Here is a 27,404-nt window from a genome sequence, read left to right on the forward strand (position 1 = left end):
CACTTCCTAACGGTGAGGACAATTAACCAGTGGAACAGTTTTTGCCACTAGAAGTTGTGGGTGCCTTGTCACCGGAGGTTTCTAAGAAGAGACTGGACAGTTACTTGTCCGAGATTGTATAGGTTCTCCTGCTTGAGGAGGGGGGTGGACTAGAAGACCTCCGAGGTACCTTCCAGCTCTATTCTGATCCTTATCCTGGAGGCCTGGAGGCTAAATGGTATGATAAATGTCGTATATCTCATACGAACAAATGACGCGAGTCAGTGACTTGGTTCAGCTCGTTTATTGGGGTCAAAACACAAGTGGGGAAAGTGGGGAAGAAGTGCGGCTTAAAAAGGCTTTCTGCTGAGTGCTGCGGCCAATCGGGTCGTTTTGAATCGCCCGCGATCGGCTCAGCCAATCGCGGTCGATTCCGAGCGACCAATCAGTGCCGCGCACTCAGCCAATCCGGTGGCTGTGCGTTTTAGCCAATCCGGGTTGCCGGATTTCGAGTATGCAGATTTCTGTACAGAACACCCCTCCCCTCTTGGTTTGGTCCTACGTGACGTAGTCCCGTAAGTAGGCGGGGCTCCGTATTTTCCGACTTGACTTGCGTTGGTCAGTTGTCTTCTGGTTGTCGGCCGGTTCGGGTGGGACTCCTGTCGCTCTCCGCCTCGTTGATGGAACCGCCTGGAAGGGTGAGTCAGGCCTCTCGCCGCGGCTCCCTCCTGGTCTTCCCGGGTCGGTCGAGCTGCTGGCTTCGCTGCTCCCGCTCGGCTTTTCCGGGCTGGTTGAGCTGGCTTGGCTGCTCCCGCTCGGGCTTCCGGGGTCGGTTGAGCTGGCTCGGCTGCTCCTTCCAGGTGAGGCTTCGAGTGGGTCGCTCTCCGGTTCTTCAGATGGTGAGTACTGCTGGTTCCTTTCGGGTGGGTTTGTTCTTTGTGGGCTTCCCTCCCTCTTGGTTGGTGTCTTGCCGGTTCCCTACTGTACCTGGTGTCTGCGTGTCGGTTGTGTTTCCCGCGGTGGTTCTTGATCTCAGTTGGTCGATGTGGCGCTTCCACGCCGTCCGTCAGCTGTTTGGAGGCGGTACGAGAGTGGCCCTGTTGCTTGGGTGATCGTTGCCGGTACCCAGAGGGGGTCTCCGGTGAGGTTTTTTGCGTAGACCTTGTCTCCGGTGAGAATGTTCTGTGTTTGCTGGTAGAATCAGGGGTCTTTCCGGGTTGTATGTGGGTGCAGGCGGTCGAGCGGGATCGCAGTTTTCTTCCCATTAGTAGCTCCGCTGGGCTCTTGTTCGTTGTGGTACTCGGGTTATGTGTTGAATTAGGAGCATTCGATTTATCTTGTCCTGTATGTCGCCGGTTTCGATCTTTTGGATGGTTTTTTTGTAAATTGGACCATTTTCTCCGCCCTACCATTCGCCGCCGGGTGCGCCGGTGCTGTTAATGCGTGTCGGATTCCTCGTTCTGCTAGGAATTTCTCGAACAGTAGTGCGGTGAACTGGGGGCCGTTGTCCGATACGATGACATCTGGGAGGCCGTGGGTTGCGAAGAGTTTGCTGAGTTCTCTGATGACGGAGTCTGTGGTGGTCGTCTTCATGTTGCTTACCTCCAGCCAGTTTGAGTAAGCGTCTACGGTTACCAGGAAGGTGTGTCCTCTGGTTGGTCCCGCATGAAATCTACGTGGATTCGGGACCATGGCCCCCTGGGGTTTCCCATTCTCTGCTTGGGGCGGCGGGGGGTTTGGTCTTGATTCCTGGCACTGTTTGCAGGAGGCTACCCAGGCTTCGATCTCCTTGTCCATCCCTGGCCACCAGGCGTGGCTTCTGGCCAGGGCTTTTGTCCTAACGATGCCTGGGTGCCCTTCGTGCAGCATGCTTAGGACTTTTTTGTAATTTTTCCGGGATTACGACCCTGTCCCCCCACAATAAACAACCTTTTTGTGTTGACAGCTCTGTTTGTCGGCTCCGGTAAGCTTTGAACTCGCTGTCTTCCTCTTTTTCCGCCAGCCTTTCCCCACCCATCTCAGGACCTGCGCCAGACGTCTGTCTTTATTGGTTGCTAGGGCAATGTCTGACGCGGTCAGGGGTAGGTTGGGTAAGGTCTCGATGCTCAGGGTAGACGTGGTTGGTGCTGGGTCGTCGTCCAGGGTTGGCAACGGTGTGCGGCTGAGGGCGTCTGCGTGCGGAATTGTTTTGCCGGGCGGTGGATTAGCCGGTAATTATAGGCGGCAAGAAATTCGGACCACCTTGTCATTCTTGGGGAGAGGATGATTGGTGTGGCCCGGTCTCCTGCCAGTATTCCCAGCAGTGGTTTGTGGTCCGTGATTATGGTGAAGGTCCTGCCGTAAAGGTATTCGTGGAATTTCTTTACGGCCGCGACGATGGCCAGAGCCTCCTTATCCAATTGGCTGTAGTTTCGTTCGGGTTTTGAGAGGGTCCTCGAGAAAAAAGCGATGGGCGCTTCTTTTCCGTCGGCGAGGGTGTGGCTGAGGATGGCTCCTACTCCGAAGGGGGATGCGTCGCACGTTACCGTGATGGGGAGTGTCTCGCTGTACTGGATGAGGACAGCGTCTGATGTGAGAAGGTCCTTGGTTCTGTTGAAAGCGTCCTCTTCTCGTCTCCCCCACGTCCAGGTGGCTGCCTTGTCGAGCAGCCTATGCAATGGCTCCGCCGCGGTCGCCTAGATTTCCGTCGAAAACCTCCTGGAAGTCGCGCACGAGCTGTTCCTCCCAGTCCGCCTCGGCGACGTGGTTGGTGCCGGTCACTTCTAGTCCCAGCGGCGCGAACCATTGTAGTCCCAATAGGCTGGGGCGGTCTCGCTCGACGACTGTTAGCGGGAGTATCTCAGTGCGCCCTTTAAAGGTGACCTTGAAGTGCCCGGTCCCCACCACGGGGATGCGATTCCCCTGGTAATCTTTAAGGACGAGCGTTTGGCTCTCCAGCTCGTGCCGCTTCATGGAAGGTACTAGTTGCTTAATTTCCCGCCACGCGACCATGGACAGGTACGACCGGAGTCGACTTCCATTTTGCAGGGCGGTCCTCGATCTCGACCTCCACGTGGACCTTCCGGCTGTCCCAGTTGGAGGAATGGCCGACGATGACCGTTTGGTGGGTTTCCTCACGCTGGCGGCCTTCGTGTAAACGGCGGTTCCTCGCTTCCCGGCTTCAGCGGCTCTCGCTGTCCCGATCGCGGTTTCTTGGTGGAGTGTTGTTGCGCCTGGTGGTGTCGCGTCTTCGGGGGTTGTGTCTCGGTGGCGGGGCTGTGGTTCCTCTTTAGGCGGCAGACCTTTGCGATGTGTCCCGTTTGTCGCAATGGCGGCAGATCGCGTCTAAAACGGCATTCTGACCTTGGATGCTCACCCCGCAGCCGGCACACTGGAACTTTGATCTTCGGTTCCGTGGGTCGCGCCGGTCGCGCCCGTCTGCATGCGATGGACATCTTCCTCGTCGTCTTCCGGGCCTGAGGAGGACTCGAGGTCGCCGTGGTGCGTGGAGGTGGCTGTTCGGTAGTTGTCATCGGTTGCGGCTGCGGTGGTCCGTTCTGCGGTGCCGGTTTGCTTCAGTTGGGCTGCGGATCTCCGGGTCGCTTCCGCCGCCGTGGCGTCTGCGAGGGCATCAGCGAGGGAGATGTCGCCCTTTGCCATAATCCGGCTTTGCAGGACGGGATCCCGGAGGCCGAGGACGACGCGGTCCCTCAGGGCCTCGTCTAGATCGGTAAACCCGCATAGCCCTCCGAGGTCCCTGAGCTCTGCCACAAACTTACTGACGCTCTCACCCTGCTTCTGGTCGCGGCGATAGAATTCGTGCCGACAAATGAGGGTGGGCACAGCGGGTGCGTAGTGGCTCCTCAGCAGGGGTTCGAGATCGTCCCAGTCCATGATCTTCACATCGAGCGGCTTGGCAAGGGCTTTTGCCATTTTGAAGACCGCGGGGCCGCAGTGTGTGAGAAAGACGGCCCGTTTCCTCTGTCCGTTCGCGTCTTTGAGATTGTTGCTCTCTAAGAACATGAGGAATCGGTCGATGTAAGATTCCCATTCTTCAGTAGCAGCGTTGAAAGGAGCGGGTGGCACGTTGCCGCTGGCCATGTTGCCGGTTGCGGTCCCGTGGGCCACGTGCGGTGTGGGATTTGCTAGTATCCCATCCTCGTCGCCAGTGTCGTATATCTCATACGAACAAATGACGCGAGTCAGTGACTTGGTTCAGCTCGTTTATTGGGGTCAAAACACAAGTGGGGAAAGTGGGGAAGAAGTGCGGCTTAAAAAGGCTTTCTGCTGAGTGCTGCGGCCAATCGGGTCGTTTTGAATCGCCCGCGATCGGCTCAGCCAATCGCGGTCGATTCCGAGCGACCAATCAGTGCCGCGCACTCAGCCAATCCGGTGGCTGTGCGTTTTAGCCAATCCGGGTTGCCGGATTTCGAGTATGCAGATTTCTGTACAGAACAATAAACATTGAGGAAGGGAGGGATGTCTGGCTTATTGGAGGGAAAAATTAAGGAGGCGGGGAAGAGGCAATAGGATAGCTGTCTTCCAGTACTTGAGGGTGAGTCATAGAGAAGCGGGAATTGACGTATCCTCCAAGGCACCAGAAGGCAGGACTAGGAGTAATGGTTGAAAGTTTGTTAAAGAGCGATTCAACTTAGAAGTAAGGTGCAATTCCCTGACACTGAGAAAGTCTAACCCATGGAGTAGCTTTCCTCCTGGGGTTGGGGGGTGCTCCATCCCTGGAGGTGATGATATAAGGACTCCTGCCTTGGGCAAGGGGTTGGACTAGAAGACCTCCAAGGTGCCTTCCAGCTCTAGGAGTAGAAGTGGTATTCAGCAGGTTCTGACCGGGTTCTGGAGAAGTGCTAGCGGAAATGTTGAGTAGTTCGTTGAACCGGCCAATCCCGCCTCTGACTGGCCCCGCCAACCCCCATCTATTCTCTGCCTCCAGAGTCCCATCTGATCGGCTGGGTCTCCTTTGGTTGCCCTGCACAGGAGAACAGAGCTGGAAAGCAGGTCAGTGGGCTGGGAAGGGGGATTTTGCAGTAACCTTCCCCTGCCACGCCCACCAAGCCACACCCACCAAACCATGGCCACAGAACTGATACTAAAAAAATGTTGAATCCCACCACTGCCTTCCATCCTTCCAAGATCTATAAAATGAGGACCCAGATTGTTGGGGGGGAGGGGGAGGGGCAAGAGGCTGACTCTGTAAAGCACTTAGAGAGGGATGGAAAGCACTGGGAAGCGGCATATAAGCCTAAGGGCTATTCCTAAGAGGAAAGGGAGGGAGGGAGGGAGAAAAGAAAAGAATGAAGGAAAGGAAAAGAAAGGAAAGGAAAGGAGAGGAGAGGAGAGGAGAGGAGAGGAGAGGAAGGAAAGGAAAGGAAGGAAAGGAGAGGAAGCAAAGGAAAGGAAAGGAAGGAAAGGAAGGAGAGGAGAGGAGAGGAAAGGAAAGGAAAGGAGGGGAAAGGAGAGGAAAGGAAAGGAAAGGAAGGAAAGGAAAGGGGAGGAGAGGAAAGGAAAGGAAAGGAAAGGAAAGGAGAGGAGAGGAGAGGAGAGGAGAGGAGAGGAAAGGAAAGGAAAGGAAAGTGTTAAGTTTGAGCAATGAGAGGCTGAACCAGAGCATGAGTGCAACAGTACTTTATTTTACAAATAAAGGGCTGACCGTGCTTGCCAAGCCTGGAACTGGCTCGCAGCAATCAGCCACCAGTTGGACCCCGCAGCCTGCTTTTATAGCTGGCTGCTGGGGAGAACCAACCAATGGGAATGGGGGAATATCGCCCACACAAAGTGAGTGGACCTGAGTGAGAACTCCTTGAGTCCTCAGGACATAACACCCCTTCCCCCAGATGCGAACACGCATAGTCCTTGAGGTAGACGGGGTTTGTGTTGGCGCCCGGAGCGGCGCAACTCGGGAACATTGTCTGTCTGTTCGGTATCAGTCTGTGACGGTTGAGCCGGCATAGTGTCGCCAACACTCTCTCTGGACTGGGCATCCTCGAAACCACCGGGTTGGTTACTGGGGTCGAGCTCTCGTGGGTTGGATCAGGTTGGTCAACTCTCTGGGCGCTGTTGTCCGAGTTTGGGCTGACCGGGCGACGCTGGCGCAGACTGGTCGCTGGGTGCGGTGTGGCTGGGCGGCGGATGAGACGGTTCCCTTCTTCGACTGGAGACTCTGGATTCTTGTTTGCGAGGTTGCTGAAGCGCCTTCTGAGTTGGTCTATGTGTCTCCTCCAGACGCGACCATCCTCCAGCCTGACTCTATACGATCTCGGCCCGGTGACGGCGATGACCTCGCCCGGAATCCAAAGTGGGTCCCCAGCGAAATTCCTAGCGAATATCGGCTCCTGTAACATAAAATGTCTAACCCCGAAGTGGAAGCGAGGGGAGAGTCAGGGCAGTATTGTGGGTGCAGTCTATCTAATACAGTCCTCAGGCGCCGCCCATCAGAAGTTCCGCTGGGGACTTATTGGTGACTGCACAGGGGTTGAGTGCTGGCTCATCAGGAACCGTGAGAGTTTGTGGTGCCAGTCATCTCTGCCAAACCTAGCGAGGGCCTCTTTGGTGGTCCTGACGGCCCTTTCAGCCAACCCATTACTTGCAGGGTGAAATGGGGCTGTGAAAATGTGGCGAATGCCTAGGTTGGCTGCAAAACGGCTGAATTCTACTGATGCGAACTGTGGGCCATTATCGGAGACCAAGGAGTCGGGTAGTCCATGTGTAATGAACAGGCGCGTGCTAACACGTTGGTGATTGCTAGTGTGATGGTCGTGGATAGCTGTGCCACGTCTATCCATTTGGAATAAGCGTCCACGACCACTAGGAACATCTTTCCATGCACGGGCGGGCCAGATCGATATGGATTCTAGATCAAGGGGCGCTGGCGCTCTCCCATCTGGTAGGGGTGGCGATGGGGGGAGCAGGACGGGATTCCTGGCAAATGCTGCAGGAACTTACCCAATTGACAATGTCCTCGTCTAGACCCGGCCACCACACGTAGCTGCGTGCTAATGCCTTCATTCTCACAATGCGGGGTGTCCCTCGTGCAATGCCTCCAGGACTCGGTGCATAGCGAGCGGTCGGAATGACCACTCGAGTGCCCCACAGTAGACAACCCTGCAAACTGGACAGCTCCTGCATGCGAGTCTTAAAGGGTGCGAATTTGTTATCAACGTTGCCTCCCGGCCACCCCCTCCTCACCCAGTCGAGCACCTGGGCGGCGTTTGGTCTGCCTTGGTTTTGGCGGCGATGTCAAGGGCGGTGATGGGCAGGTCCAACTGGATGATTTCGAAAATGGCATTGACAGGAGCTGGGTCTTCAGCCGGAGCGGGTAAGGGCAGCGACTGAGAGCGTCAGCGTGGGATAGAGTTTTGCCCGGGCGGTGGATAAGTTTGTATGAGTAGGCCGCTAGGAAAAGTGTCCACCTTGTCATCCTAGGGGAGAGGACTTGAGGTGTCTGTTTGTCGCCGGCCAGTAGGCCCAGGAGGGGCTTATGGTCGGTGACCAGTTCAAGAAGTGGCCAAAAGGAATTCGTGAAACTTTTTCACGGCTGCAACAGCTGCTAGGGCTTCCTTGTCTATTTGGCTGTAATTTCGCTCCGTGGCCGAGGCGTCCTGGAGAAAAAAGCGATGGGGGCCTCGGCGCCATTGGCGAGTCGGTGACTAAGGACCGCCCCAATTCCAAAAGGGATGCGTCTGCTGCCAGTACTAAAGGAAGGTTGGGGTCGAATTGGATGAGCACTGCCTCTGACGTAAGTAGTGATTTGGCGGCGTTAAACGCCTGGTCTTCTTTGTGCCCCCAGTGCCACGGTGACTTTTTGTCTAGTAATCTGTGTAGGGGTTCGGCTACTGAGGCTTTATGGGGCAAGAAGGATGCATAAAAGTTTAGGAGCCCCAAGAAAGCTTGTAGCTCCGTTTTGGAGGTCGGTGTGGGAGCTTCGTGGATCGCCCTAACCTTGGACTCCAGGGGGTGAATGCCAGAGGCGTCAATTTTATAACCCAGAAAGTCCACCTGTCTAGTGGCAATGGCGCATTTTTTTTTTTTTTTAACTTGAGGCCATGCTGTCTGAACCTCTCTAACACTGCTCGCACTCTCTGGAAGAGTTGGGGTCTGTCCCTGGCCGAGACCAAGATGTCGTCGAAGTAGGGTACTACACCAGGGAGGCCCTGTAAAATCCACTCCATGAGGGACTGAAAAATACCCGGGGCAACACTTACGCCAAATTGGAGACGCTTGCATCGGAAGGCACCCTGTGAGTGACGATGGTCTGAAGTTCCGCTGTTTGGTTATCAACAGGGAACTGTTGATATGCTTGAGACATGTCCAATTTAGCAAAAATACTGCCCGGTTCGAATGTGTGCAATAAGTGCTGAATGACGGGCACAGGGTAGGCGCTAACTTGTAAATATTTATTGATTGTTGTCTTGTAGTCCGAGCAAATTCTCAGGCTACCATCTTTTTGAGGGGTGTGACAATGGGCGTCTCCCACTTGGCGAAATCTGTTGGCTCAATGACCCCTTGTTTTAGTAGTTTATCCAATTCAGCGTCTAGTTTTGGTCGAATAGCAAATGGAACTCTCACGTGGTTTTAATCTGATTGGGACTGCCTGGGGGTCAACGGTGAAGCGAGATGGGGTTCCATTATAACACCCCAGCTCCTCGCTGAACACATCTGCGTAGTCAGCGAATAAGGAGTCAGTGTCTGAGGTTGAGACAGCATGGACTCCTGTTAACCCTAGGCCGAGGTGGGGAAACCAATCGAGCCCCAATAAGGTGGGTAGATTGCCGTTAACTACCACTAGAGGTAGGTGGCCTTTAAAAGCTCTAAAACTGACAAAGAACTTGCCTCTGCCGATCACAGGAATGGCCTTCCCCTGGTAGTCCTTCAGACCGAACTGGCACCTCTGAAGCCGGGTAGTAGATAGGCTGGGGTGGAGTCTCTTGAGGGTGTTCCACGAGATTATTGAGAGCGCTGACCCTGTGTCAACCTCCATGTGGCACGGTTTACCTTCTAGGGAAACGGAGAGAGAAATTTTACTAACAGAGTGGCAATGTCGCCTGGCAAGGCGGTGCGTGCGACAGTTTAATACTTGCCTCTGTGGTCCCGAGTGCGAGGACGGGGTCTGTGTGCAGCGCTTTGGGGGCTTGGCAGACTCTCGAATGTGCCCCCTCTTATGGCAGTTTTGCAAACGGCTCCTTTAAACTTGCAGGTGGCCCTTTGATGTGATCCCCACAGGCTAGGCACAGTGTGATGTGCTTGGGTGGACCGGTGTATTCTTGTTTGGCCCCTACCTGCGACCGTCTGTCATTGGTGAGGCGGTGGACATCGTTCTCATCGTTGTGGGTTTCCTCCGCTTCCACCTCTTCGGAATGGACTGGGAACGATGCTAGCTTGGCACTTGGGCCCTGAATTTCGGTGGCTGAGTTCGTTGCTAGCTCGGCTGCTAGGGCCTCCTCGACCGCTTGCCGAGGTTGAGGTCTTTTAGCTAGCAGGCGCCTCTGTAGGTTGAGATCCTTGACCCCACAAACTAATTGATCGAGGAGCATGTCCTCCAGGTATGTTCCAAACCCGCAGTGCAGGGCTGCTGTTCTGAGGGCGGCCATATATTGATTGATGGTCTCCTTACTTGATTGCTTCCTCATACGGAACGTGAACCTCCTGGCGATTTGTGAAGGCCTGGGAGCGTAGTGGTTAGTGAGGATCTCAAGCACTCCGGACCACGGAGCGTTTTCAATTCTCTCGGCGCTACGAGTGCTGTGGCGGTATCGTAAAGCGGTGGCTCCGCAGTAGATTAGGAAATAGGATTTTTCCGATGCTCTCCCGCATCCACCAGGCCGACCGCATCGATGTAATGATTGAAGCGGTTCTTATACGATTCCCACTTCTCTTCGTCTGGTTTAAACGCCGGGAATACTGGGTTGGAACTCATGGTGCTGGAACGGCTGGGCTACCTGCGGAAAAAATCTCTCTGGGACTACGGCGCTCGTGAGTTACTAGTGATATCAGCTCTGGAGAGGTTTTTGCTACCCTCTCTTTCTCTCTCTGGGTTACCACGTTGGCTGCTAGCCATTGGAGGTGTCTTGATTCGCGCCAAAAAAGTGGGCGTTAGTGACTCTCTACAGCTCTGTGCTGTGATTCCTACTGGCTCGAAATTCAAATGACACCCGTTTGAATTTCGTGCCAAATGCAGAGCGGCTGCGGCTCGCAGCGCTTCACTTTCCCGTAGCGGGGCTAACAAGCGGCTACAGACGCTTCTAACTTTGAATCAGACCGCTTTCTCTGGCTGCGGATCTGCGTTTGCTCTTTTTGATCGCTCGTTTTGTTAGCTGACCGCTCTCTCTGGCTGCGGATCAGCGTTTCCTTATCGCCAGCCGATCGCTCTCTCTGGGCTGCGGATCGGTGGCTAGTGACTCAGCGGTTGCAAGGTGCATCTGGTAGCCATCCCACCCTCGTCGCCAGTGTTAAGTTTGAGCAATGAGAGGCTGAACCAGAGCATGAGTGCAACAGTACTTTATTTTACAAATAAAGGGCTGACCGTGCTTGCCAAGCCTGGAACTGGCTCGCAGCAATCAGCAACCAGTTGGACCCCGCAGCCTGCTTTTATAGCTGGCTGCTGGGGAGAACCAACCAATGGGAATGGGGAATATCGCCCACACAAAGTGAGTGGACCTGAGTGAGAACTCCTTGAGTCCTCAGGACATAACAGAAAGGAAAGGAAAGGAAAGGAAAGGAAAGGAAAGGAAAGGAAAGGAAGGAGAGGAGAGGAGAGGAGAGGAGAGGAGGGAGAGGAGAGGAGAGGGAGAGGAAAGGAAAGGAAAGGAGGGGAAAGGAGAGGAAAGGAAAGGAAAGGAAAGGAAAGGAGGGGAAAGGAAAGGAAAGGAAAGGAAAGGAGAGGAGAAGGAAAGGAAAGGAAAGGAAAGGAAAGGAAGGAGAGGAGAGGAGAGGAGAGGAGAGGAGAGGAGAGAGGAAAGGAAAGGAAAGGAAAGGAAAGGAAAGGAAAGGAAAGGAAAGGAAAGGAAAGGAAAGGAAAGGAGAGGAGAGGAGAGGAGAGGAGAGAGGAAAGAAAGGAAAGGAAAGGAAAGGAAAGGAAAGGAAAGGAAAGGAAAGGAAAGGAAAGGAAAGGGAAGGAAGGAAAGGAAAGGAAAGAAAGGAAGGCCAGGCTGTGGTGATATAATGGTTAGAGTGCAGCATTGCTGGCTGACTCTGCCCACTGCCAGCAGTTTGATCATGATCAACTCAAGTTTGACACAGCCTTCCACCAGAGATGGTATCCAGCAGGTTCTGACCGGTTCTGGAGAACCGGTAGCGGAGATTTTGAGTCGTTGGGAGAACTGGCCAATCCCACCTCTGACTGGCCCCGCCAACTCCATCTATTCTCCGCCTCCCATTGAGTCCCAGCTGATCGGCTGGATCTTCTTTGGTTGCCCAGCACAGGAGAACGGAACTGGAAAGCAGGTTAGTGGGGTGGGGAGGGAATGGGGATTTTGTAGTATATCCTTCCCCTACCATGTCCACCAAGTCACGCCCACAGAAATGGTAGTTTAAAAAAATTGAATGCCACCACTGCCTAGGAGTCTATGGTTTAACTACAATTTGGGTTCCTCTTTCTCAGGTGTTGAGGCCCAGGAATCATGGCTCTGGCAACCCCGGGGGCCTGTTTGGGTCGTAATAGGGGAAGTTCTCCAACTGAACTGCAAAGTGCATAACAACCTTATACCTGGTGGTGTGAAATGGTTCTTGGGAGAAGGGTCTCTGCGGAAGCTCATCTATGCAGATATCAAGACCGACGAAGAAGACAAAAGATTAACAAGGAATTCTCCAGGTTCCAAAATGGATTTCACCATCTCCATCCACAACGTTACTCTGGAAGATGCGGGGACTTATTACTGTGTGAAGGAGAAGAAAGAATTTCAGGGAGATAAGGATTGGCTTAAAGGACCGGGGACTGAGGTAATTGTAAAAGGTGAGTGTGACTGTGATGACCCAAAGGGGCGTTGCATAAAAGCAACCAAGTCACAAAAGTAGGTAAAGTCCCTTTAATTCCCCCCAATGCCCAGTTATCATCGGCTGGAGAAAAAACTCTCCCAAGAACAGTTTTTAAAGGGAAGAAATTCCTTCCGAACCCAAAGTACATCTAAATTATAAATAAAAACCAGTACAAACCACAGCTGCAGCAATTAACGAGACAGGGCAGGATAAGGAATTGCAGACTTCCAAAAGATAGCGAAACACAAACAGCTGTGAGGATGCCAGAACCCAGATAAGACGTGACAAACAAAGATAATTCACGCTTCGCTTTCAGCAAGGTGCTGTGTGCAAATGCCCTTTTAAAATCCTGTTTTCCCAGCTGCAGCTAATGAAGGGAATCAGGGCCCTATTCTCCCCCATAACCCATGCAACTCACATTGCTCCCTTCTCCATTCCTCCCTGTGTGCCCTAGGATGAAGAGGGGGTGGGCCTGGGTCTTCCTATGAATTCCCTCTCCCTTGTTCTACCTCTCCCCTGCTTTGCCCAGACTGTGCACTTCCCAGATTCTTCCACAGCCACTGGAGCCACACTCCCACTCCCTGTCAGCTGCTCAGCCTCCTCCTCAGAATCAGATTCCAACAGGGGCATGATAGTGAACAAACTATGCGTGAAGTTTGTTTACTTGGCCAAATAAGACCTGGTGCCTTTTTTTGGTGGCAAATATATATATATATATATAAGACAGGGTCTTATTTTCGGGAAAGCACTGTACACGAATGGCTGTAAGTCAAGGGCTAACATGATTTATTTCTGATCTATATTTTCTTATCCACCAATCTATTCTGTGCAGGTAGTCCTTGAGTTACAACAGTTCGTTTAGTGGCAGTTCAAAATTACAACGGTATTGAAAAAAGTGACCATTGCCACGTCCTCAGGGTTACGTGATCTAAATTGAAATGCTTGCTCACTGACTCATACTTATGATGGTTGCAGTGTCTCAGGGGGTCATATGATCCCCTTTTGTGACCTTCCAATGAGCCAATGGGGGAAGGTAGATTCACTTAACAACCATGTTACTAACTTAACAACTCCAGTGATTCACTTAACAACAGTGGCAAGAAAGGTTGTGAAAGGAGGCGAAATTCACTTCACAAACATTTCGCTTAGCAACACAAATTTTAGGCTCAACGGTGGTTATAACTTGAGATTCTACTTGTACTTTGCAGAAAAATACAGTATATCAACGGATATTTTCCTGCATTTTCACTCTAGAATTTTCCGGGGACCTTTTGACATAAATGTAAACTGACTTTAGGTCAAATTGAACTCTGGTGAGTTTTGTTTTGTTCTGTGCATCACGTACAACTAGACAAAGAGTTATTTCTGTAACCAGAATTGGAAATCCATCACACATACACACACATCTTTATGGGTACCCCAAAAAACCCCAAATCCCTCCTTCGGCTAAGTTTATCCATCTCTTTCAATTATATTTATTGAAATATTTTAATTATTGAAATATTTTAATTATTGAAAATATCATATTTTAAATATTATATTGTTCATAATAGCAAATCAAAAGGGAAAAAAAGTCAAAAACAATACAGGAAATAAAACCCACAAAATGAAGAAACATAAAGAGGTCCTTCTCTTGAACAGATAATTAGACTTTTATTGTCTCTCATCCCTCTTAAATATTTTACAGATCCCTTCATCCATTTAGTTCTCCTCTTTCTCAATCTTCAGATCCATAAATCATCCATTCCTTATTTTTCCCTTTCTAGCAAAAAGTCCATAAAAAGCTTCCAGACTTTCAGAAAATTTTCTTGTTTGTTCCCCTTTGACACTTCTTTGTGTGTGTGTGTGTGTATGTGTGTGTGTGTGTGTGTGTAATATCTATCTATCTATCTATCTATCTATCTATCTATCTATCTATCTTTGGTTGTTCGGGTTTTCTCCCGCGTAAGATTCGAAGTATCTAGGCAACGTTTCGATGAAGTCTCATTCATCATCTTCAGGCTTTTTGGAAGAAGCAGCTGCAATCTCACATCACTCTGAGAAGCACAGAGCCGAAGACAGAAGCCTGAAGATGATGAATGAGACTTCATCAAACGTGCCTAGATACTTCGAATCTTACGCGGAGAAAACCCGAACAACCAAAGATCCACATATAAATACCCTGAGAACCTCAGAAAACAAATATATACATATATATATATATATATTTGTAAGTTTTTATGGTATTACATGTATGGCATTCGGCTTTGTTCAGGTATTTTCCCACGTCATTGTAGTTCTGCTTTTAAAGTTGTAGCAACATTTTGGCAGAATCTCATCTGCCATCAGAAGCCTGATGATGGCAGATGAGATTCTGCCGAAACATTGCTACAACTTTAAAAGCACAACTACAATGACATGGGAAAATACCTGAACAAAGCCGAATGCCATACATACATACATACATGCATACATACATACGTACATACATACACATATATATATATATATTCCATTCCATGTCAATCATGCGTCCATTAGGTACATATTTCAAATTATTTATTCATTATTCTAATTCATCTTAACAACATAGTAGTAATCACACTCCCACATACGTAATATAAATACAATCTAGTATATCTATTACATTAATTCCTCTTATTACTTTATTACTATGTCTAATCCCTTTTAGTTTATTCTATTTTCTATCCATTGGTAATTATTTTCACCTCTATCTAATCACTCTTTCAGGTTTGGACAAATACAATTCTAGCCGCTGTTAAAAGATGTATAATTAAATAAGTATTTTCTTTACTATATCCTTCTGGTACCATTCCTGATAAAAATATTTCAAATCTATATGTTATTTGATCATTTTCTCCAACCACGTATGTATCTTAGTCCAATACCTCTTAGCTTCTGTGCAAGTCCACCACATATGATAATATGTTCCTGGTATTTGATGACATTTCCAGCATTTAATTGATTAGTCTTTAAACATTTTCGCTAGTTTTGCTGATGCTAGATGCCATCTATAAAACATCTTGTACAAATTCTCTTTGTATGCTGTCAATGTTGTCAGTTTACAATTCCTGTCCCACAGTTTCTGCCACTTATCCAATTCTATGGCATATCCCAAAATTTTTTGCCCACACTATCATCGTTTCTTTTACTTGTTCTTCTTCCAGATTGACACCTAATAAATAACAGTATAATCTTTTAATTAGTTTATCCTCCATTCCTGTTAGTATTCTATCCAATTCTGTCAACTCTTTATTAATCCCTTCATCTTTAATGTCTTTTTCATACCTTGCTTGTATCTGCATATACAAATATCATTGTATCTCTAATTCTTGTTCGTGCAATTCTTGTTTTGTTTTGAGTTCACCCTTTTCATTTAAAATATCTTTATATCTAGTAATACTTCCAATTTTACAAACCTTTGGATAGACAAGTGCATCTATTGTTGATAACCAGACTGGTACCTTTTGACACTTCTGATGTTTCCCAATTAGTTTCTCCACTGTGAGAATTTCATTTCATTCCAGGCAGTCCCTGAGTTATAATAATTCATTTAGTGACCGTTCCAAGTTACAACAGCGCTGAAAAAAGTGACACACTTAAACGGCCCCACTCCTGGTTAGACAAATTACCCCTTGTCTGGGTTTACTATGATGCACAGAAGAAACCACTGTCATAAATACAAAACTCCACCACGGGACAGCTAACCAGGGTTAAGTCTAAACCAAGTTAGCGTTTCTGCAAATGAGATCAGTTTAATACCTGGGAATAAAACTGTGATTGAGGTTTTTCATTTTCAGCATGACAAATCAAGGTTTCTTTTAAGTTTCTAGAGAGAGTAACTCAACCATTCCAATTGCTGTTGGAGTGTCTAGCTTCATCCTGGTTTGTTTGTTCTGCGTGGCGCTTTATGTCTACCTAAAGATGAAAAAAGGTGAGTAAAATTGGGCCTGCCTTTGTGTTACGTGGGAAGAAATTTCCCCCGTTCGTTCCCAGCTGGGACACACATCACAGATGCTGAGAAGCAATGGATGCAGAAGCCAGCTGCCAGAAAGTAGAATTCTTTTCACGTTGGAAGGCAAGAAGCCAAAAAAAGAAAAGAAAAAGAGTGACACTGCACAAGTGTTCCTGGCTTGCAAGCAGCTTGGGAGTGTGAATCTGAGCCTTTTATGCTTAATTCCAGGGGTGGGCTTCAAAAATTTTAGCCAAGGGTTCTCTGCCTGGTTGCTAGGTGTGTGTGGCCTAGTTGCAGGGGTGGGATTCTACCTGGATGGACCCGTTCTATAGAACCAGTTGTTAGGATTCTGCCCAGTTCAGAGAACTGGCAAATCATGCACTTGGCTGGCTCCTCCCCTCCCCGCCCACTCACTCCTTACCTGGCATGCGCGCCATCAAACTTGCCTGCATTTGGTAAATTGCTATTTTTCCTGTTATTTTTTCCCTCCGACCATCAGCTGTTCTGCTGTGCCGGGAGATTTAGATTAGCTAGAAAGCAGGAAATCATTTGATTTCTTGCTTTCTAGCTAATCTAAAAGCAGAACTGTCCTTAGGACTGAAGCTTCTATTTTTCAGTGCAGACTCAGGCAGCAGACTGCAGAAAGATAGATCTCTGAGTGAATCTGTGATTCTGGGAGCAACTCAATCTGCCTGCCTGCTTTGCCTGATTTTGGGTAAAAGTTGCTTTTTTATATATAAAAAATTCAATATTTACATAAATATTTACAATATTTACATACAAGCCATGCCCAGCCAGTCACATGTCCACCAAGCCACACCCACAAATTAGGCCGCACCCACCGGTTGTTAAGAAATTTGAATCCCACCCCTGCCTAGTTGGTCTCCTGCACCACAGCGGGTGGGGGCCTTTTTGCCCTTCCCGGGGCTCCCGAGGCTTTCCTCAAGCCTCCGGGAGGGCAAAAATGGCCTCCCCGGGCTCTGGAGGCTCTCTGGAAGCTGGAAAAGGGCCCATTTCCAGCCTTCCCAAACTTATAGGAGGCCTGTTTTTCACCCTCCCTGCGCAGCCTGCGTTTACATGCATCCAAAACAGGCCATGTGGGGACTCCTGGGAGGGGTGGGTGGGGCCAGCCAGGAGTGGGATTTGGGCGGTTGTCTGAACTGCACACAATCTTAGCTAGGGGCTCTCCCGAACCTCTGCAAACCCCCAGCAGCCTAGCCCTGTTTAATTCTCCTTTGAAGTCTCTGCAGCTTGATGGGTTTTGATGTGTTTCTGATTGCCCTGGGTTTTGTTTTCCTGGGTTAATCTTGGTCCCAGGTCTTTTGTTTTTTCTGTCCTTGGGATTTAATCCTGTCCAGGGCAGGAAAAGGGGAGTCCTGGTTTTGCCTTGGAGAGTTTATTTTTTAGCCTGATTCCCCTTTATCTTAATGGCTCTATTTAGGTATTTCTGTTGGCAGCTCTGTTAGCAGGGCTGCTCTGAGTTTTCCTTTCAGCTGATGCTTCTTGTTTTTTTTTAAAGGAGGAAGGGCTGGCTTGAGTCTCTTGGCACTGTTTTCTGAGGTTTTCTTGTGCTGTGAGGGTTTTTTAGGGGGGGCACTGTCCTTTTGGAGTGTACTTCCCACAGTTAAAAATCAAAGGATGAAGGTAAGATTCGGATGGTGTTTTTCAAACATGGCCACTTTAAGAGGTGTGGACTTCAACTCCCAGAATTCCCCAGCCAGCAAGCGTTCCCACACCTCTTAAAGTGGCCACGTTTGAAAAAAAACACACAACAGACAACAGACATAGTGTGCTAGAAAGATGACTGTTTTATTCAGTGTAAAAGGAAGGGGAGGGAAAACACAGGCTTTCAAGATGGATGCCAGCCCTTCAAGGTAGGCCAGCTCAGCAAACTGTTTAACTGGAGCGTTAACTGCTGATATAAAAACCTCGACCGTCACATTCAGATAATGTGAGGAAAGAAATAGATTATAATTTACAACCATGAATTTTTGCAAATGTTTGCTAATTCTGTTTTTCTCTTGTGTCCAGGTCTAAGGAGCAGCCCTACAAGGTCTGTAGAAGTTTGATATCTTTCTGTTAGCTAGTTCTTGACTTACGACTGTAACTGGGAGCGGAATTTCACTTGCTCAACAAGAAACATGCTGGGTTTTTTTCTCTTTTTGCTACGGTTGTTGAGTGGCACTTGGCAATTCTTAAGTGAATTACACGGTCATTAAGTGAGTCTGGCTTAACATTAAGTGAATTGCTTGTCGGAAAGTCGTAAAAGGGGATTCCATGATTCGGGGAAACAGAAACCACCCCAAATACGAGTCAGCTGCCAAGCATAAAATGGGCATAAAATTCACTTAACAAGTGAATTTTGTTAAATTAGTTAACACTTAACTAACACTACCTTAGTGACAGAAATTTGGGCTCAACTGTGGCCGTAAGTTGAGGACTACCTGTATCTAACCTGGCTCTCCACCTCATTTCACTGACAACCCCTAAGCACGCTGCAGAATTCATCCTCCTTCTCTTACAACCAGTCCAGCGGGAAGGGAGGGGGGTTGGACTAGAAGACCTTTTGAGGTCCCATCCAACCCAATTATGCTATGAAGCTCCTTCTCTTTCTCTGGCTGTTTTTATGTGGCTTTTTCAAACCCAGCTGGGGTTTGATTGCTACCAAGAAGCTTGGAGCTGGAATGGAGTGGCATCCAGCCAGCTATTTCGATCCTGCTACTCTCTCCTTTCTCTTCCCTTTGGAAAATTCATGGCAACCCCCTCCGAGGAGATGGCATGCGGGGCGGGGGGACAGGGATAGGAAGTGGGGGGGCAGAGAATTAAAAGCTTTAGCTCCTGCAGGGCCGCTCTGCCCATCGCATTCAAAGAGCAGCCCCTGAGAATGGCATTAAAGTGAAGACAGATGGATTTCAGATCTGTAATCTGGTTTTAATTGGGAGGGACGGGGCTGGGATTAAAAGCTGCGAATGAGCCTGCTGATTCTGGAAATGGTGCTAATTTGATTCCACCCTGTCTATAGTGCTCTCTCTCTCTCTCTCTCTCTCTCTCTCTCTCTCTCTCTCTCTCTCTCTCTCTCTCTCTCCATGGCTCTCTCTCTCTCTCTCTCCCTATCTATCATCTCTATCTATCCTCTCTCTCTAGCTCTATCTCCTTCCATTCATACCTCTCTCTCCCATCTCTATATCATCTCTCTCTATCTCTCTCTCTCTCTCTCTATCTTTATCTATCTGTCTATCTATCTATCTATCCATCCATCTATCTATCTATCTATAATCTATGTATCTACCATCTATCTATCTATCATCTTTCTATCTATCTATCTATCTATCTCTCTATCATCTCACTATCTCACTATCTATCTATCATCTATTTATCTATCCCTGCTATCTATCTATCTATCTATCTATCTATCTATATCTCTCTCTTTCCATTCATACCTCTCTCTCTCATCTCTATATCATCACTCTCTATATCATCTCTCTCTCTCTATCATCTATCTATCTATCTATCTATCTATCTATCTATCTATCTATCTATCTATCTATCTATCTACCATCTATCTATCTATCATCTTTCTACACCTGCCTATCTCTCTATCTTATCTATCTATCTATCTATCTATCTATCTATCTATCATCTCTATCATCTCTCTCTCTATATCTCTCTCCTTCCATTCATACCTCTCTCTCTCATCTCTATAACATCTCTCTCTATATCATCTCTCTCTCTCTATCATCTATCTATCTATCTATCTATCTATCTATCTATCTATCTATCTATCTATCTATCTATCATCTATCTATCTATCTATCATCTATCTATCTATCTATCTATCTATCTATCTATCTATCTATCTATCTATCTATCTATCTATCTATCTATCTATCTATCTATCTATCTATCATCTCTATCATCTCTCTCTATATATCTCTCTCTTTCCATTCATACCTCTCTCTCCCATCTCTATATCATCTCTCTCTCTATCATCTCTCTCTCTCTATCATCTATCTATATCTATCTATCTATCTATCTATCTATCTATCTATCTATCTATCTATCTATCTATCTATCTATCTATCTATCTATCTATCTATCTATCTATCTATCTATCTATCTATCTATCATCTATCTATCTATCATCTATCTATCTATCTATCTATCTATCATCTCTATCATCTCTCTCTATATATCTCTATCTCTTTCCATTCATACCTCTCTCTCCCATCTCTATATCATCTCTCTATCATCTCTCTCTATCATCTATTTATCTATCTATCTATCTATCTATCTATCTATCTATCTATCTATCTATCCATCCATCCATCATCTATCTATCCATTCCCTCATTCCTCCCTCTTCCCTTTCTCTCTCTCTCACCATCTCACTTTCTTTCCCTTTCCTTCCCTTTCTCTCCCTGTCCTGCTCCCCCTCCCCCAATTTTCTCCCCCTCCCCTGTCCCCCTCTCCTCCCTTTCCCTTTCCCCCTCCCCATCTTCCTCTCTTCCTCTCCTCATCCCTCCCTTTCTTTCTCCCTCTCCCTCCCCCTTCACTTCCCCTCCCTATTCCCCTCTCCCCTTCCTCTTGTTCCCCTCCCTCTCCTTCCCTCCTTCTTTCCTTTCATCCATCCCCTCTCCCTCCCTCTTCCCTTTTTCTTTGTCTTTTCTTGCATCTAATAATTGGGGTAAGCTTTACCTGCTCACTTCCAAGCCCCCCAGGTAAATCACCTGCCCCCGAAATCTGTGCCACTTCAACAGAGCTGCAGAGCTCAGAATAACAAGGAACAAATATTCCATGTTTCTCTCTAGGCAGAGACAAAATAGGCACATTAAATGTATCGTATACTTAAATACGTGAAAGCTGTCATCCACCTCCATTATTATATAGGTATTTTTTAAAAAATCCAAACCTTCCCTGGAGGGGATACGGGGAAAGAAACCGCCACTCAAATGCCAGAGAAACATTTTGTCTTTTTGCTCACAAAACAAAACAGGAAAATGGACCTTCTGCGGTCAAAAGATTGTCCCCCATTGGCTGTTGTTCTAATTTTTTAAAATTTATTATTATTTATTACCCTGTTTCCCCTAAAATATAACCTACCCTGAAAGTAAGTCCTGGCTTGATTTTTACAAGTGTACCCAATATAAGCCCTACCCCCCAAAATAAGCCCTAATTCAGATCCCTTTCACTCCAGAGTGGATGGGTAAAAATTAAGCTAGGGTAGGGATGAGTGGGTGGGTGGAGCTACCCTACTACTTAACTTTGGACAGTTGTAGCCAGGCCTCGCACACCCCAACACCTGCCTTGCTGGCTCATTTCTTCCGCAGCTTTCCTGAACACCTCTGGAGCTGATAACAAAGCTCTGGATCAATCCTGAGCTCCGTTATTGGCTTCAAAGGCCTTCAGGAAAGCCTTACCGGCCACAGAAGAAGAAGTTTTTGAAGGCCCCTGACAGCAAAAAGGAGGCCGGGGGCGATGCGCGCAAGTGAGATTAGTCAGTGGATGATTTCATCTGAAAATAAGACCTGGTGCCTTTTTTTTGGTGGCAAAAAATAAATAAATAGATAAGGTCTTGTTTTCAGGGAAACATGGTATTTAGCAGTTTTCTCAAACTATAAAAGACAAAAAATGAAAATTGTGGGGTAGTGTAAACCACGTGTAGGCTATGGCCTCTTTATAACCTGTGGACTTCAACTCCCAGAATTCCCTGGGCCAGCCATCATGGCTGGTTCAGGAATTCTGGGAGTTGAAATCCACAAGTCATAAAAGGGCCCACAGTTGCCCCCCTTCTGTGGTCTAGACTAGAGATTTGCTAATTTAAATACTTTACCTGTCAGACAGTTTCAAGTTTGCAGGAAATAACACATCTACTTTAAGCCATATCCCTGCATCGGTTTATCTGGAGACAAACCTATTAATTAAACCATGAAGAGGTTTTTCTCTTAGTAGACACAAAGAGGTTAAGTTCGCACAATTTGCTAACCCGGGTTATCACAAAACCCAGCAGATTTTTCCACTACTAATCCTGATTAAATTTGTATTTTAACCAAGCTCAGCTGATCCTGGCTTGATGCATTGTGCAAACCTCCATATCTGGTTAAGCATGCGGTTCTGTGTATGGTGTGAATCCAGAACATGCATGACGGATAGTCCTCGACTTATGACAGATAATAGATAACAGATAATCAGAGTTGGAAGGGACCTTATAGGTCATTTAGTCCAACCCCCCTCCCAAGCAGGAGACCTTCACTTAGTGACTGTTTGAAGTTACAACAGAAACCACCCCCCAAGAAAAAATATTTATGACTTGGATTTGAAGCTCTGGAGTTATGACATTGTGGTCACAGGATTGCATTTTGGGGCACTCAGCAATGCACCCACATTTACGGCCATTTGCAGTGTCCTGCAGTCACGTCAACATGATTTATAATGGGTTGTTGGTTTTTTTGCCAGAAACTGGCTGTCAGGATTCTGGCAGTTACTCCAATTAAATCATGACCCTTGAGCCACACTCCCAAAAATTAAAGTGGATTTATTTGAAATTAACATTCTACGTCCAGCACTAACCTGGGCGTAGCCAACTCTGAGATACGTAATTCACTGTCACCCTTGATCCTCCTTTTCCCCCCACCCCTCTGGGTGTATCATCCAACAAAACACATCCATAGCCCAGAGTCACCAATCATGCTCTCCAATTAGATTTTTGCATAGCAGAAGCTTCAGTCATCTAATCGGTCTTTGAAGAAAATATGAACGGGATGTACTTTCGATTCCACACTGCCGCCTGCTCTTTAAAACTCCCCCCCATCCTTCTTTCTGTTAACAACTATAAAATGTGTATACAAAATGTTTTATGAGTCGACACCGGCATTTTCTTCTGACTGCCGCAAAAAAATGTCGGCAAATCAGATCACGCGATAACCCGCTGAATAACTGGCCCTCTTTACGACTCTTAATTCCAGGATCGATTATGGCTGTTAAGTCGAGGAAGACCCACCATTCTATAACCAGATTACAAGTAGTCCTCTACTTACAACCACAATAGAGTTCTAAATGTCGGTTGCTAAGCGAGGCGGTGGTTAAGTGCGTTTTGCCCCATTTTTCTACCTTTCTTGACCCAGTTGTTAAGTGAAGCATTGCATTTTTTTTAACTGGGTAAGATGGTTCTTAAGTGAATCTGGCTTATTTAGCTGATTTCCCTCTTACCACATGACGCCAATCCAAGATATAGAATAAGAAACAAAGAAATGTTATTTTTTTTTCTTTCCTGCCATTTGTTGTTTGGAAACATTGATTCCTGGTTCATCCACAAGGTCACCAAGTGGTTCTGAAATATTCAACATGTTGTTTTTGTTGTGGTTAACATTTTTGATCAATAAATAGAATTTGAGGCAAGGGAATCGGGGGAAGCGCTTTCAGCTGCCAAGTCAGTCCGAAAAATGAGGAAACGTGGCTTGAATTTTATATGCTGTTTTTTATGCTTTAATGTATTATTTGCAAACACCCCAGAACCCCTCTGTGAGGGGTATTAGAGGTTTCTAAAGAATAGAATAGCATAGCATAGCATAGGAATAGGAATAGGAATAGGAATAGGAATAGGAATAGGAATGGAATGGAATGGAATGGAATGGAATGGAATGGAATGGAATGGAATGGAATAATGGAATGGAATGGAAGGGAAGGGAATGGAATGGAATAATGGAATGAAGGATAGAATAGAATAGAATAGAATAGAATAGAATAGAATAGAATAGAATAGAATAGAATAGAATAGAATAGAATAATGGAATGAAGGATAGAATAGAATAGAATGGAATGGAATGGAATGGAAAAGGAATAAGAATAGAATAGAATAGAATAGAATAGAATAGAATAGAATAGAATAGAATAGAATAGAATAGAATAGAATAGAATAGAATAATGGAATGAAGGATAGAATAGAATAGAATGGAATGGAATGGAATGGAATAGGAATTAGAATAGAATAGAATAGAATAGAATAGAATAGAATAGAATAGAATAGAATAGAATAGAATAGAATAGAATAGGAATGGAACGGAACAGAACAATAGAATAGAATGAAATAGGAATAGAATTTGGAATAGAATAGGAATAGAATAGAATAGAGCACAGTAAAGTAAAAAATAAAATAACATAATAAAAAATAAAATAATAATAAAATAAAATAATAAAGAAAATGAAACAATACAATAAAATAAAAATGGCCATAGGGTCTCCTAATCTCTCTCTGCATTTTCTCCTCAGGTCTGAGGTCACTTTTCCAGAAAAACCACAACCTTCTAAGCAGGTACAAGTGTCAAAGTTACTTTTAAAATTACAGGTAGTCCTCGACTTAAAACGGTTCACTTTAGTGACCATTCGAACAGCACTGAAAAAAGGGGCTTAGGACCATTTTTCACACTTAACATTGCAGCATTCCCCTTGATCACGGGATCAAAATTCGGGTCCTTGGCAGGAGACTCATATTTATGACGGTTCCGGGGTCCTGAGTCTTTGACAAAGACTCTTTGTCAATGGGGAAGCCAGATTCACTTTACAACCATGTTACTCATTTAACAACTGCAGTGATTCCCTTAACAACTGCGGCAAGGAGGAGTCGTAAAATGGGGCACAATTCACTTGACAGCCGTCTTGCTTAGCAACGGAAATTTGCAGCTCAATTGTAGTTATAAGTCGAGGGCCACTTAAACAGGAATCATGAAGGAATGTCCTTTTAGGCTGACCCCCATCTCAGTTTCAAATACTTTGGCAGCTATTTGTTGCAAGTTCACAATACACTTAACTAGGTTAGGTGAATCCAAGGACGGAGTCGCCCGTCCTGTCAATTTCCAGATATATGGACTTCAACTCCCAGAATGCCACAGCCAGGTTAGTCAGTGCAAAGATTTGTGGGAGCTGAAGTCCACTCGTCTTCAATTTGTCAAGGTTGGAAAGAAATATCCTGTCTTTCTTTCTTTCATCATGGATTAAGTTTACTGAGTCTTTACAATGGTTAATTATATATTTTAAAATCCTGACGTTACTATTTTATAAGTAGCTCAAGGAGGTGAACAAATCTAATAGTCCTTCCTCCTCCTATTTTCCCCCACAACAACCCTTTGAGGTGGGTTAGGCTAAGAGAGACTGTCCCAAATCACTCATCTGGCTTCCGTGCCTAAGGCGGGACTAGAACTCAGAGTCTCCTGGTGATTGGCCCAAAATCAGTCAGACTGCCTAAGGCAGGACTAGAATTCAGTCTCCTGGTGTTTGGCCCAAAATCATCAGCCAACTTCCATGCCTAAGGCTGGACTAGAACTCACAGTCTCCTGGTGATTGGCCCCAAATCACCAAGACAGTGTTCATGCCCAAGGCAGAACTAGAGCTCACAATCTCCTGGTGATTGGCCCCAAATCACCAACCATCTTTCATGAACTCACCATCTCCTAGTGATTAGCCCCAAGTCACCCAGCCGGTTTTCATGCCCAAGGCTGGACTAGAACTCACCATCTCCTGGTGATTGGCCCCAAGTCACCTAGGTCCATGTATAAGGCAGCAGTAGAACTCACCATCTCCCGGTGATTGGTCCAAAGACATCCAGCCAGCTTTCATGCCTAAGACAGAACTAGAACTCATTGTCTCCTAGTTTCTAAACCAGCCCTTTAAATACTACACCAAACCGACTGCAAAATAATGAGGGTTTATCTTAGTTAACGGTGGTTTGGGTTATATGTGGAGGCGGCTTTGTTAGTTTATCATTCGCTGTCTTTGGAGTCCCCAGAAGATGCATTCATTTTGTACCCATTTAGACCCACTGCGGTGTGCAACCATTGGGTTTAAAATCCCAAGCCAACGGGTTTAAAATCCCAAGCCAACAGCTCATTTTCTGCTTCTGTTCCAGACTTCTGGGGATAAAGAGATTGTCTACGCTGACCTCAAAGACCCAAGCGGATTACAGGTTCCTAGAAAAATCGATTTGAAAGAGCACTCGGAATATGCTACCATAAAGGGAGCACCACCTGGGGCCGCAGACAAAGGAACTTTTACTGTGCACAGCCTGAATCCGTGAAACAGAAAATGGAGGCGCGATTGTGGTTGCGTCATACAGAACCGCAAAATCATTTCACACTTTGCATTTTTGAGCCAAACTGAAACAGAACTTTGACCAGCAAGACCGGCCAAGATGTTTAAGGAGACAAGTCCGTTAAATGTTAGAAATGTAATCAGATACCAGGTTCATATTATCTATCACATGTGGTGGAGATGCCTAAAGGCAAAAAAATATTGGACAAAAATACATACATGGTTAGAAAAAAAAATGGTAAAGCAAACACACAGATCTAAAATCAGAAATATTTTTGTTGGGTATCCTACCACAAAAATACAAGAAAGGAAATACATATTTAATTTTACATGTGTTAACAGCAGCTAGAATTACGTTTGCACAACAGTGGAAAAATGAAGAGATCCCTACAAAGGAAAATGTAATTAAAAAAATATTAGGATGTGCAGAAATCGATAGTTTAATACTCAGAATTGAGGAGAAGGAAGAAACTGAATACTTTTAACATGGGATTTGTTTTATCAGTGGCTAACGAGCAGAAACAGAAGTTAGAAATTTAAAAACATGAGAATGATTAATTACATAAGGAAACTTCACTAAAATGAATAAGCAAATACTATTATTAGTGTGTGATTATTATTAATGTTATGAATATTATTATTATTATTATTATTATTGCTATTTCTCAAAATTAACGGTACCCAGACAACACATTGTTTATGTAGACACTGAATTTTTATGTTTCATAATAATAATTGAAAAAAAATGAAACAGAACTTTGGAGTTTCACCTGATTCTAAGCGCTGAGGCTTGCCAGTTGTAAAACAGGCACATCAAAATGGTTGTAGAAAATTATGACACAATATAAAATACAAATGTTGTAAAATACAGTGGACCAAAAGATATGAAGAATTGTTTCAGGAATTGGGCATGACTAGTTTAACGAAAAGAAGGGGTGACATGATAGCAGTCTTCCTATATTTGAGGGGATGCCCCAAAGAAGAAGAGGATCAACCTATTGTCCAGAGCCCCAGAAGGCAGGACAAGAAGCAACGGATGGAAACTCATCAAGGAAAGAAGCAACGTAAAACTAAGGAGAAATTTATTGACAGTGAGAACAATTAACCAAGGGAACTGCTTGCCACCAGAAGTTGTGGGTGCTTCATTGCCAGAGGTTTTTAAGAAGGAGCAAGCAGTGTGCAGCTGCCGCCAAAAAAACTAATGCAATCCTAAGCTGCATTAACAGAGGGATACAATCGAGATCAAGGGAGGTGCTAATACCCCTCTATAAAGCCTTAGTAAGACCACACCTAGAGTACTGCATTCAGTTTTGGCCACCACACTATAAAAAGATGTTGAGACTCTAGAAAGAGTGCAGAGAAGAGCAACCAGGATGATTAGGGAACTGGAGGCTAAAACATACAATGAACGGTTGCAGGAACTGGGC

The 27,404-nt window shown here is 46.3% G+C and overlaps 1 protein-coding gene across 2 annotated transcripts in view; it reads left to right on the forward strand.

Annotated features, from left to right (window-relative positions):
- LOC148125993 (signal-regulatory protein beta-1-like) overlaps positions 1-26,576 on the forward strand; it is a 28,923-nt gene extending 2,347 nt beyond the window's left edge. For both annotated transcript variants that reach the window (XM_087928817.1, XM_087928816.1), the window contains exons 2-6: positions 11,570-11,920; positions 15,770-15,877; positions 17,930-17,951; positions 24,163-24,205; positions 25,796-26,576. In XM_087928817.1, coding sequence (XP_087784943.1) covers positions 11,570-11,920; positions 15,770-15,877; positions 17,930-17,951; positions 24,163-24,205; positions 25,796-25,963 — 692 coding nt within the window. In that variant the 3' untranslated portion in view covers positions 25,964-26,576. The remainder of the gene's footprint in view (positions 1-11,569; positions 11,921-15,769; positions 15,878-17,929; positions 17,952-24,162; positions 24,206-25,795) is intronic.
- The last annotated feature ends 828 nt before the right edge of the window (positions 26,577-27,404 follow it).

The sequence above is a fragment of the Pseudonaja textilis genome, chromosome 3 (genome assembly GCF_049901715.1).
Source record: "Pseudonaja textilis isolate UNSWEBS1 chromosome 3, rPseTex1.2, whole genome shotgun sequence".
In the NCBI taxonomy this organism is placed as follows: domain Eukaryota; kingdom Metazoa; phylum Chordata; class Lepidosauria; order Squamata; family Elapidae; genus Pseudonaja; species Pseudonaja textilis.